Raw genomic sequence first — 10,935 nt, 5'->3', positions numbered from 1 at the left:
ACAATAATAAAAAAAGTTAACCTGTATTCTTATCATATCTCCAAAAAATTTTTTATCGGGTAATGATACGTATTGTGGACCATGTTTTACCAGCGTATTGTCTCTTTAAATTTATTTATTTATTTTTTTTTAACATTTATTTATTTTGAGACAGAGAGAGACAGAGCATGAACGGGGGAGGGGCAGAGAGAGAGGGAGACACAGAATCGGAAACAGGCTCCAGGCTCTGAGCCATCAGCCCAGAGCCCGACGCGGGGCTCGAACTCACGGACCGCGAGATCGTGACCTGGCTGAAGTCGGACGCTTAACCGACTGCGCCACCCAGGCGCCCCAAGTCTCTTTAAATTTATAAAACTTCTTCCACAGTTATAAATTTAGACACCAGCATCATTTTACAAAAGACTTGAACTACTTCATCATGCTTGCTTGGGGACAGGTACTCTAAATATACGTATCAAACTGTGAACCAAACTAGGTGTTGGTTTTTTTACTTGTATTTATCGATAAAAGTAAAAATACAAGTATTTTATTTTGAAAATTACTAAAGTATTACTGCCAAGCCATTTATTGTTATTTTTCACATTTATAAAACCAAGTGGTTTCGAGCTGAAATATTTCCCTCTCACCCAGTACACACTCAAGTGCACACACAACTCCCCTCATGGCGCATACACATTCCCGTGTAGCTTTATTCAAGTTATATCTTCAACTCCCTATCTTCACCCCACACATAACCATTAATTTATTGAGGTAATGACAGGTGGAGCTAATAGGCATAACTCCAAACAGCATCAAGGGCGGTCACCCTTGCCCTTCAAAGTACGATCTGTGGTCTAGCAGTATCACGTATCACCTGAGACACTGTTAGAAATGCCAAATCTCAGATCCACGCCCAACATAGATGTAGAATTTAACCCATCCTTTCCCAAGACTACCAGGTGATTTTGCAAGTATGCTAAAGTTTGAGAAACACCACTCTAGACTAGTGGATCTCAAAGTGTGATCTCCAGACCAATCGCATCAGTATTACCTGGGAAGCTGTTAAAAAATTTAAGTTTTCAGAATCTACCCCACACCAACACATCAGAAGCTCTGGCACTGGGAGCCCAGCAATCTGTGTTTTACTAGCCTTCCCGGCTGGGACCTGGTGGCAGCTGCTACCATTATCATTACCACATCCTCACCGATGATGCTACGTCTAAGGGCGATGACACTGGCAATTTCAGGGCAGAAGCAAACAAAACCTAAGAAAGGCCTTTAAGAACTTACCAGACTTGTATCAGCATAGATTTCTAAATTCACCTGTGCCCCTCTCTCCATTGCTCACTAAACTCCAGCCACAAAGCTCTTTCTCACCACAGGGAGTTCAGGCTCCTTGTTTCCTCTTCCTATCAGGCTCTTAATTCTCCTCTTAGGCTGGCTAGCTCCTCCTTCTTCTTTATGACCCATCAAAATGTCATCGCCTTAGAGAAGCCTTCTCTGCTTCACTCACCCTATCTAAATTTGCTGTTTTCTGTGTCGGAAACTTGCTTTCCTCATAGAGCACATCACAATGCACAGTTAATGGTATTTATTTGTCAGGTGACTTATTTGCCATCTGTTTCTCCTACTGGACATTAAGTTCCATGAAGGGCCCACTTGGGTCTTGACCACCAACTTCCTTTGTGCCTAACAGTGTCTTCTGTATAGTAGGCTTTAATGAATACTTCCTGAATAAATGACTAAACAGGAGACATAACAAAAATAAGTGAGCATAAGTTGCCTATAATATTTGATACTTTTCAACATTAGAAGTTCTCTAAATATCAAAGTTTTTCCCAGGGAACTTAGAATCTTGTCATTTAACAAGTAGGTTATATTAGTAGAATAACTTTAATCTAAAAAGCAATGAGAACAAAACACAAAATAAAAAGTGTTTAATTCCCTTTTGAATGTGTGTTGAATTCAATACAATTTGATAAAGCATTTTTCTAAGGCAAAGGAACCATTGTTACACTTAGAAGGTAATTGACTGCAAAAAATATATATAGTCTATGCTCTATGTTATTCTTAAAAAGAAATTCAAGATTTTATTCTATGTTTACTATGTTTCAAAAATGATGTCTTCTTTACAGCTCTGGACATCATGACAATGGCACGGTAAAGGAATTTTTGTTGTTTTTTCCTTTGCATTATCTTCATATACCAGTAAAAAATAAACTCTTCAATAAATAAATATATATAATAAATATTTGCAAAGTGAAAATGTATAAATAGGTCCATCCTTAAAAAAAAAAAAGGTTCCATCTTGGCATGCCTGTTCCGTAGTCCACGTTTCATCCGGGTTTTTTACATGTAACTCCATAACCTGCAAAATCTTACAAGGTCCTCAGAATTTATGTAGCAATAATTTTGGCCAACTGCGTTGATTTATTTCTTCAACATGAAGTGTCTATTTTATAATGTAACTTTTAAAGTAAACATAATCCAGAGAGGTGAGGTACCAGCAGCAAACTAGGTGGGGTTCCCATTATCCACAGTTTAACAGATTTTCAGCTTCAATTTTCCAGTAAGGACTGACCCAGTGTACCTAAGGGAACTTAATCCACGTATAAAGAGAGGTCTTGATCTGCTTCAAGTCAACATGTGGGGGTTATTTTTTGTCCGTTCTCAATATCCTTTCCAAAGTCAGTCTCTCGCCAGAAAACATTCTGAGGGTCTTCCTGGGTTATTTCACGGTGCGAACTGTAACAAGAAAGAATGGTCGTAGTTTGGTTCTTCGGTAAAGACACTATCACGCTTCAACTGTACATCAGTATGTCCTTATACAATTCAGGCACTCTTTCCGGATCCACTGGTCTGGGCAGGAAGTGTGTAAATTTCTGATGTCTTTTGGACCTGGCACCGTCTCTCGCGGTTCCGTCTTTGTTAAGCGCTACAAAGTACCTGCGGCCAGTGTCTCCGTGTTTATATATGTTGGATGAGTAGGTATTATACCAGTTCTCTTCAAATTGCTCCCTAAAGATGCATTCAGAAGTCAATTTCTCCTATAAGAGACAAAGTAACTACCATTAAAAAAAACACCTTTGAGAGAATTTCCTTAGCAAAGTCTCATCGCTCTATTTTCACTCCTTTGCCTCTAACAACATCTTTGTCGAAGAAGAAAAACGGAGGAGCTGGTTTTGCTTTATTTTGTTTTAGTTCTTATGTGTCTGGAATTCTTTCTCCCAGTCTGCTAAGCCTCCCAGAAGCCTAGTTCAAAGAACTTCCAGTTAAATATCAATTCTCAATTTTATTTCCAGACACTCAATAAATATCGAGAACTTCCCATGCTCCATTGTATCTCCCTCCTACCACCATCCCCACCAAACAGGCCTGTAGCTTATCTTGCTCTGTTGTTAGATGCCAAAGTTCTACATAGCAAGTTTCCACTATCATTCTGAAATCTTTCAAGATCTTGTTAACATCCAAAGTTAATTCAAAAGCATCATTCCAAATCATGGATCTTCCCTTTATGTATTTACTAATTGTTTGACGATACATTCTCCATCATTAACTTTGATCTAGATGTTACTATTAGGTAAATGTAGTAAATGTCCAGTGATTTCTTGCCTTTTCAAAACAGACTATATGTTATCCTAAGGGAGAGACCACAGTCGCTTTTTGAATCGTGGCTCTTGTAATTATCAAGACTGCAGACATGGTCAAGTATGGCTGCCATTTTCTGTTGTTGCTTACATTATCCTAAGACTTCATTCACTCATTTCCTATATGTGAAGGTCAGCAAGATATATATTTAGCTATGGAAGATGATCATGGGTGGAGAAAATTTACATTAAATAAAATATAAAGGTGAAAAGAATTTAACATGGCCAGAAGAAAATGACATTTTTCTCTGTCTCTAGCAGGAATAATCAAAATACAGAGGGAAGTAGAAAGACCCAGGATAATGGGCAGAAAGAACTAGCAAACTGAAAGCAATAATTGTTTGGGGTTTAAAAACTGAAATTGAGTAGATACTACTGTCCCGACACATGGAAATTAATCAGGATGCAGATGTTTAATTTCTACAAGTGTATATTTTATATATTTCTTCTGACATGCATTGTTGGTAGGTATTTTACTGAACAAAAATGAATAGCCTTAACTTTAAGAATTATAATAATGTTTTTAAAATACGTACTGAGCCATAGAGTTCTCCTTTGTCATTCATTCCAAGGTAAAGACCACTGTCCACACCTCTAATACTGACCAGTCCCACCGCCACACTGATGAATTCCAGGATACCTGAATTTATAAACAAAATAATGACTTGTATTTATTAATGAACATATGACTACTGAAAAGAGTAGATTGGTATTGCTAAATATAGTGATGTAGGTGAAAGTCCTTTATAGGCTGAAAAGTGCTATTTAACTGTCTTATTATGATGATCCTCTCATTTTACAGATGGAAAAAAAAGCTAAAAAGGAAAAATTGTCCATCAGGGTATAATGTTAAAGGTATAAAACCTTGGGGCGCCTGGGTGGCGCAGTCGGTTAAGCGTCCGACTTCAGCCAGGTCACGATCTCGCGGTCCGTGAGTTCGAGCCCCGCATCAGGCTCTGGGCTGATGGCTCAGAGCCTGGAGCCTGTTTCCAATTCTGTGTCTCCCTGTCTCTCTGCCCCTCCCCCGTTCATGCTCTGTCTCTCTCTGTCCCAAAAATAAATAAACGTTGAAAAAAAATTAAAAAAAAAAAAGGTATAAAACCTTAAACCAGATTGACCTTCAGAGCTTACTGTAAAATTTACAGTAACAAAATTTTACAGTAACTTACTGGCTAGTCTGAATACCCAAGTCGTAAATCTTCTTTGATGTTTCAGTTTCCTCATATACAAAATGGATGAAATGCATCTTTCCAGGAGAGTCGTATGGACCAACACATTTAGGCAATTTAACAAGTGGAAACTATTATTATCATAAATTAGTACATAATAGAGGTATTCTTAGTCCTTTGTGATTCCATTAGTCAATTATAACCATGTTCTATTAATTGTTTTGTTTTGGTTTTGCTAACCATGACTCAAGTCAATCTTTTTCTAATGGCAGCAACCAGCACACCTTGTATGGGTATGTTAGTGTTTTATAGTTTATAAAGGACTTCTACTTATATTTTCTCCCTGGTCTTCAAAAAAGAAAAAACAATTCACTAAGCTAGGTATGTAAGATAATATTATCCCCATTTTTACATATAAAGAAATTGAGGCACAAAAAAGGTTTATTGACTTGCCCTAGAATATGACATTTGGAATTAGTAGAAGTAAACACATGAACTCACATCGTTCTGAGCCCTAATCCAATGTTTCTACTCCAGGATGATACAGTGATTTCAAAACTTTATAGATTACGTAGTGTGCTGTCTCCTGTTACATGGTTCTTAAGAATAAAATTGACAGTTCAAAGAAGTAAAGGGACTTTATAATTCATTAAACGTGATAGCCAAATACCAAGAGTTTAGCATGCAAGTAGATTTTTTGCTATTTTTGCTAACTTTCTAAAATTATTTTTCTTTATCAATAGATAACACAAAACATGATCAGTAGAAGAAGATATATTAACAGCATTTCATCCAGGATAAACTTACAAATGTATAATTACTTGAAATTGTATTGAATTTTAAATTCAAGTGGAAAAGCGTACTATGCCTCACATGTAACTTAATTCTCTTTAAGTATCTCATTTACATTAAGATGCTCTTGTCTTTCAGAGAACAGGAACTGATTAAACGATTAGGATGTATAATAGAACCAGTTTTCAAGTACAATAAAATATAAGTTTCATTTCCATATAAACCAATTATATAACAGGTCTTATAAAGTATCCATTTTTGTCTTGCAAAACCAAATGGTAAACCACCTCGACTCCATTTCTCATTTTAAGATAATGCTATCTTGTCCAAAACAATGTAGTTGTAGAAAGACAAGAAATCACATATCTCTTTAGAACAATGGCATTCAGTGGTTTCAACTTGATTAAACAACATCTAAAACTTCATCCATAACCAGACATTAATAATTTTGCAATGGTTCACAGAGATTTATGGGAACAAGGTTATGTGGTTGTTGTGCTCCTCTTATAGATTTTAGCCACACTTTTAAATTCTGATCCTTTTTCTCCTTGAGGAAATAGTATACCACACAGTAATTTGTAATCACTTGATTCTTAAATGAGATGTGACAAGTCTTTCTTATTTATAATATGAGGTGGCAACTAAGCTAATTCCTTAACAATGAGTAGACATGAAAAACCTTCCTTAAGAGGTAATCACAGATTTTAGATAGATTTTCTAATGCCCAGTGTCCCATAAAAAGACTTGGAGGTACTTTGTCTTTCTGGTATCATTTTCAAAGCCAGCCTTTTTAAAAATCATAATAAACAGGTGAGTCAACCCACAATGCAACCACATCAGACAGATCTATGGAGAATAGGGGAGAATAAAGGGAAAGCCTTTAAAGGAATATGTTTGATCTCAGGTTAAACTTTTTTTTTAAGCAATGATTTCATGTTTACATATTAGGTAAAATCTTCCTACTGTACTACTGTGCGGAAAAACTGTATTATAAATATAGAGAGACCTCAGATAGGAAATTATATTAACCTCACTGAGACCTTTTTGCTTAGCTTCCATTGATGTGGTTTTGAAATTTTAAATACAGGATTCTGAGTTTTTCATTTAATCATTCACGGGCTAATTAGTATAAACTATCAAACATGTTATTTAGCATCACCAATAGCCATTCTCAAGCTGCTTCAAAATTCTCACTTTGATGACACATTAATGAGTTTAAAAGAAAAACAGCAAAATAATTTCATAATTAATCATTGAAGCACTAGTAAAAGAAGGCAAATACAGAGAGAAGCATATGATGTTATACAGGCTAAACATAAACTTTCTTCTCACCCATACTCCCCCTTGCAGTAAATTATGATGTGTTAGTGATTCAAGGCCACTAGGATGCACTGTAATGAATGGTAGAGGCTGTTCACACCTCCTTTAGGCTATGAAAACTAATCTGCGTTCTTTTCCCTTTGTGTAACAGTAAATATTTTGTTCCGATACGTAGCCTCCTACCATAGAGTGACTTGAACTATTACAAAATCGGTCCAAGTCCTATTTTTGCAATTACTAAATGCTTATGCAAAAATTTAGCAAAAGAAAAATGTTCTAGCAAGACAGGAATTCTGGCATACAATATTCTTTTCTTAAGGAAGAGATTTAAACACCAGTTTGATGAATGTCATCAAGCCTAGAAATATTTATAATCTCTTCCCATAGAATTGTATATCTTCCTGTAGTCTTATTAAGAGTCACAAAATGAAAAAAGCAAGTGGTGTCTTTGGAGGCCACAGTTGAATCTCAAGTGTCTTAGTGGGAGAGAGCCAAAGCATAAGAGACTCTTAAAAACCGAGAACAAACTGAGGGTTGATGGGGGGTGGGAGGGAGGGGAGGGTGGGTGATGGGTATTAAGGAGGGCACCTTTTGGGATGAGCACTGGGTGTTGTAATGGAAACCAATTTGACAATAAATTTCAAAAAAAAAAAAAAGAATCTCAAGTGTCTTAAAAGCTGAATTTCCAAGGCTGTACTGTGTATCACAAGGGGTAGGGGTTAAGTCTAAACCTAACTTCTAGCTCCTCTACTCTTAGTCCTTACCACCCTTGTGTCCCTTTCTAAATCTTTCTAGTAGCCAGAAAATCTTTCTGTAATAAAAGGAGTGCCATAATTCTTGAAGAAAACTGAGCCACCTGATGTCAGCAGAGTTCTTTAGAATCAGAATCTCAGCCTCCTCCATTTAGAAACCACTTTCTAAAAGTGACCCCAAGGTTGGCCAGTAGGTCATGACACTCTTGACTCATAGTCAATGGGAATTTGGAAGAGATCAGTGGAAGCTGCAAACATATGGGTTTTAAAAAGTTAATTTTCTAAGCCTTTAAGTGCTACCAAATGACCACCACATGCTCATTTCTACATCTAGAGTTACAAATGCCCCTGAAACTGAGATTTACACTTCTCCAGAGTTTTAATGAGTACTGCAAGTCAAGAAAGGGATGAGAGTATAAGAACAAGGGGAAGAGGACAAGAGAGGGCCATTCAGACATGAGATTCTCAAAGAGCCCTCAGTGCGCTAAGGAAGAGAAAGGAAGACAGATGTTGGGCCCTTTCACATTGCTGCTGACAAGTAAACCCTATCTCTTAAAACTACAATAAATCTCTCCAGGGATGTCCCAAGTTTGATGACCAAGAATCCTTTGAGAATGCTACCGGGTTAACTCTAATATAATGAAAACCCCCGCAAGGGGGGGAAGATCCTGAGATGTTAGAACCTGGAAGCACCTTAAAAGTCATCACCTAATTTAAGCCCATCATTGTACAGAAAAAAAGAAAATTAAGGCCCAGGCTGTTGAAGGCACTTGCTAGCTCTACAGCTAGTTAGGGGGTAATTAACAATAGAGACCATAGGATTTCCCAATCTGGTGTCATAGGGATCCTTCTCCTGTTTATTTTAACCCTTTCTGTTCCCAGGCACTGCCGGAGGTATTCTGAAACACGTCCCTGTGTGTTCCCACCCATATCCTCTTTCGCTTCCCCATTTCCTCTTCCATATAGTCAATACGAAGATCTTTGCTTTCGGGTTTCACAATTTCTAGAGGAGCTTGGCTGAGCAACTGGGCATGCTCAGTAGCCGGATAGGCTCCCCCCCCCCGCCCCCCGACCTCCCCCTTTTCTCTCCCAAACAGAACTTTCAAGAGCTCAAAGAATTGCAGGCAGGTGAGCCTTACAGCAGGGACGCTCACTGGATGTGAATCTGTCACCTACCTCTTCGGGTGAACATTTACGGTAAATGCTCCCACCCTGCACAGGAGCGACCCTCTGAGCAGTAGCCATGAAGTCACTATCCACCCCGTAACCGCGGGGGCATGTTTAAAGAAGCAGACGGCTTCGGATGTTAATTTTTGTTAAGTAAATGGTGCTGGAGGCAATGTGAGAAGAAGCAGGAGAAACCAAAACATATTTAAAAAACAAAACTAAAAACTGCCTGCGAGGTGAGACGTGCGAGGGAGACGTGATTCCGAGTCCTGGCCTCGCCCCAGGCAGCAGAAAAGGGCAGGGCCGCAAGGTGCGGGCGGAGCACCCACCCCTTCCCCTCCCGCCCCCGGCGTCTGGAGCTGCAGCCCTGCGGGAGAAAAGTCCTCCCTGTCCCCGCGCTGGCCCGCCCTTCAGCCCCAGCCCGCACCTCGCACTGGATAGGGTCCGCGGGCTCCCTCCGCACGGGCTGGCTCGGGGGTGCTGGGGAGCCGGTACGTACCGAAGAGGCTGTGGTCCTGCCGGGTGCCCTGCACGCTGCCGTCGGGCAAGATCTGCAGGTGGAAGCCCGTGCGGCAGTAGAGCTGCCGGCGGCGCAGGATGCCGTGCAGGTGCGCCAGCTCCGCGGCCCCCGGCCCGCCGCGGGCGCCCCTCTCCGCCGCGCCGCGGCGCTCGCCCAGCAGAGGCGGCCGCTCCCCTGCTGGAGGCAGCAGGAAGTGCGAGCCCACCTGCTGGCCCAAGCCCTCCAGGCCGCCGAGGAAGCCCCCGACTTCGGCTAGGGGAGCCATGGAGGGGCCCGAGGGAGAGGCGGACGATCCGGAAGACAAAAGACCCCCCCGGAAAAAAAATGTAGCGGGGATGGGGGAGTGACTGGAGGAAAAATATAGCAAAACAAGCGCAAAAAGGCCCGGTTACTCCTGTGAGGTCGCTGACTGGACTTTGCACTGAGATAGCAGGGGAGTTTTCACTGTCTTGGAGCGATCTTCTCTCCTTGGGCGGGTGGGAGCCGGCTGCTGGCTTTGCAGAAACATCTATAGCTGCCGCTGCCAATACCGGGCTGGGCCTGGGGCTGGGACCGGGGGCTGAAGCTCCAACTCCGCCAACTGATCAGATCAGAGTCCTGTGTACATACACACCGAGTATATATGCGGGTCCTCTTGACATATGCTAATCAAGTCCTTTCATGCGCGCTGGGGAGGTGCTGTTTGAAATCTTAAACCGGCCTCCTCTCGACACGTTTTTGCTCTTCGGAAGTGACCAAAAGGGGCCCTTGACGGTCCTCTATCCATGCTGTCGCAAAAACCATTCCCACACTGGGCCAAAGCTAGCCAGCAACTTTGGGGAGGCGCAACTAAGGCCCCTCTTTGGGGTTGTCTTTGGAACAACCGGGATGCCGTTCAGCTACTGCTGTGCAACCGCCTTTGATGTGAACTCCTTTGCAGTGATAGATGGCTGCTAAAAAGGAGCCCAGCTTGGCAGGTATATAGAAGAAGGGGAAGGGGGAGGGAGGTGGAGGAGGCGGGAGGAGGGGGTGGAGGAGGGGATGGGTAGGAGGAGGAAAAAGGGGAGAAGAGGAGGAGAATTGGACTCCTTGGGAGCTGCTGGGAGCCTGCAGTGGACAGGTGCAAAGAAAAGTAAGAGACAGAGAAGGAAAAAGGGCGTTACCTGAGGCTTAGGCCTGCCCAGACACACATGAAAGGAAAATCAAAGCTTTGACAGTTTAACTCACTAATTTTAAAACACTAATAAAATGTACAAGCATTACTTTTTTCTTTTATCATTTAGATGGGGGATTTTCTTTACATAATCAAGGTTAGGTTAGGAACACATACACCCCCCCCCCTTCCCAGGTTCGCTTTAATGTTTATCTTTTCTCAGATAGTACATGATCTAACCAAGATTGCCTTATATCTACATGGAAGTTTTAAATTGTGTGCTAAGGTCATGGGCTTTTCATCAACACAATAAAATAACATAGTAGAAACAGGAATGTAGGGATTAAGGGTAAACCCAAATACGTTGAAAAAAGATGGTTTACATTCTTATATTTGCCACAAATAGAAAATGAGTAGTGCCATAAATGATGAGTGGCCTCTGGGGCCCTTATCCAAT

At 40.9% G+C, this 10,935-nt stretch overlaps 1 protein-coding gene across 1 annotated transcript; it reads right to left on the bottom strand.

Moving 5' to 3' along the window:
• Positions 1-2,240: 2,240 nt before the first annotated feature.
• On the bottom strand, positions 2,241-9,870 carry FGF20 (fibroblast growth factor 20). The gene is made up of 3 exons (XM_043553964.1): positions 9,326-9,870; positions 4,163-4,266; positions 2,241-3,026 (listed from the first exon to the last, which is right to left on the bottom strand). The coding sequence occupies exons 1-3, from the start codon at positions 9,609-9,611 to the stop codon at positions 2,781-2,783; spliced, it is 636 nt and encodes a 211-aa protein (XP_043409899.1). The 5' UTR covers positions 9,612-9,870; the 3' UTR covers positions 2,241-2,780.
• Positions 9,871-10,935: the final 1,065 nt, after the last annotated feature.

This window comes from Prionailurus bengalensis, chromosome B1 (genome assembly GCF_016509475.1).
Source record: "Prionailurus bengalensis isolate Pbe53 chromosome B1, Fcat_Pben_1.1_paternal_pri, whole genome shotgun sequence".
NCBI classification, from domain to species: Eukaryota; Metazoa; Chordata; class Mammalia; order Carnivora; family Felidae; genus Prionailurus; species Prionailurus bengalensis.
This window is presented reverse-complemented; position numbering and strand designations above follow the sequence as displayed.

Coding starts and splice junctions, on each gene's coding strand:
- FGF20 (XM_043553964.1), bottom strand. CDS start 9,611: ATGGCTCCCCTAGCCGAAGTCGGGGGCTTCCTCGGCGGCCTGGAGGGC. Junction 4,267..9,325: donor GCAGGACCACAGCCTCTTCG/GTACGTACCGGC, acceptor TTATAAATTCAG/GTATCCTGGAATTCATCAGT. Junction 3,027..4,162: donor AAGGAGAACTCTATGGCTCA/GTACGTATTTTA, acceptor TGTCTCTTATAG/GAGAAATTGACTTCTGAATG.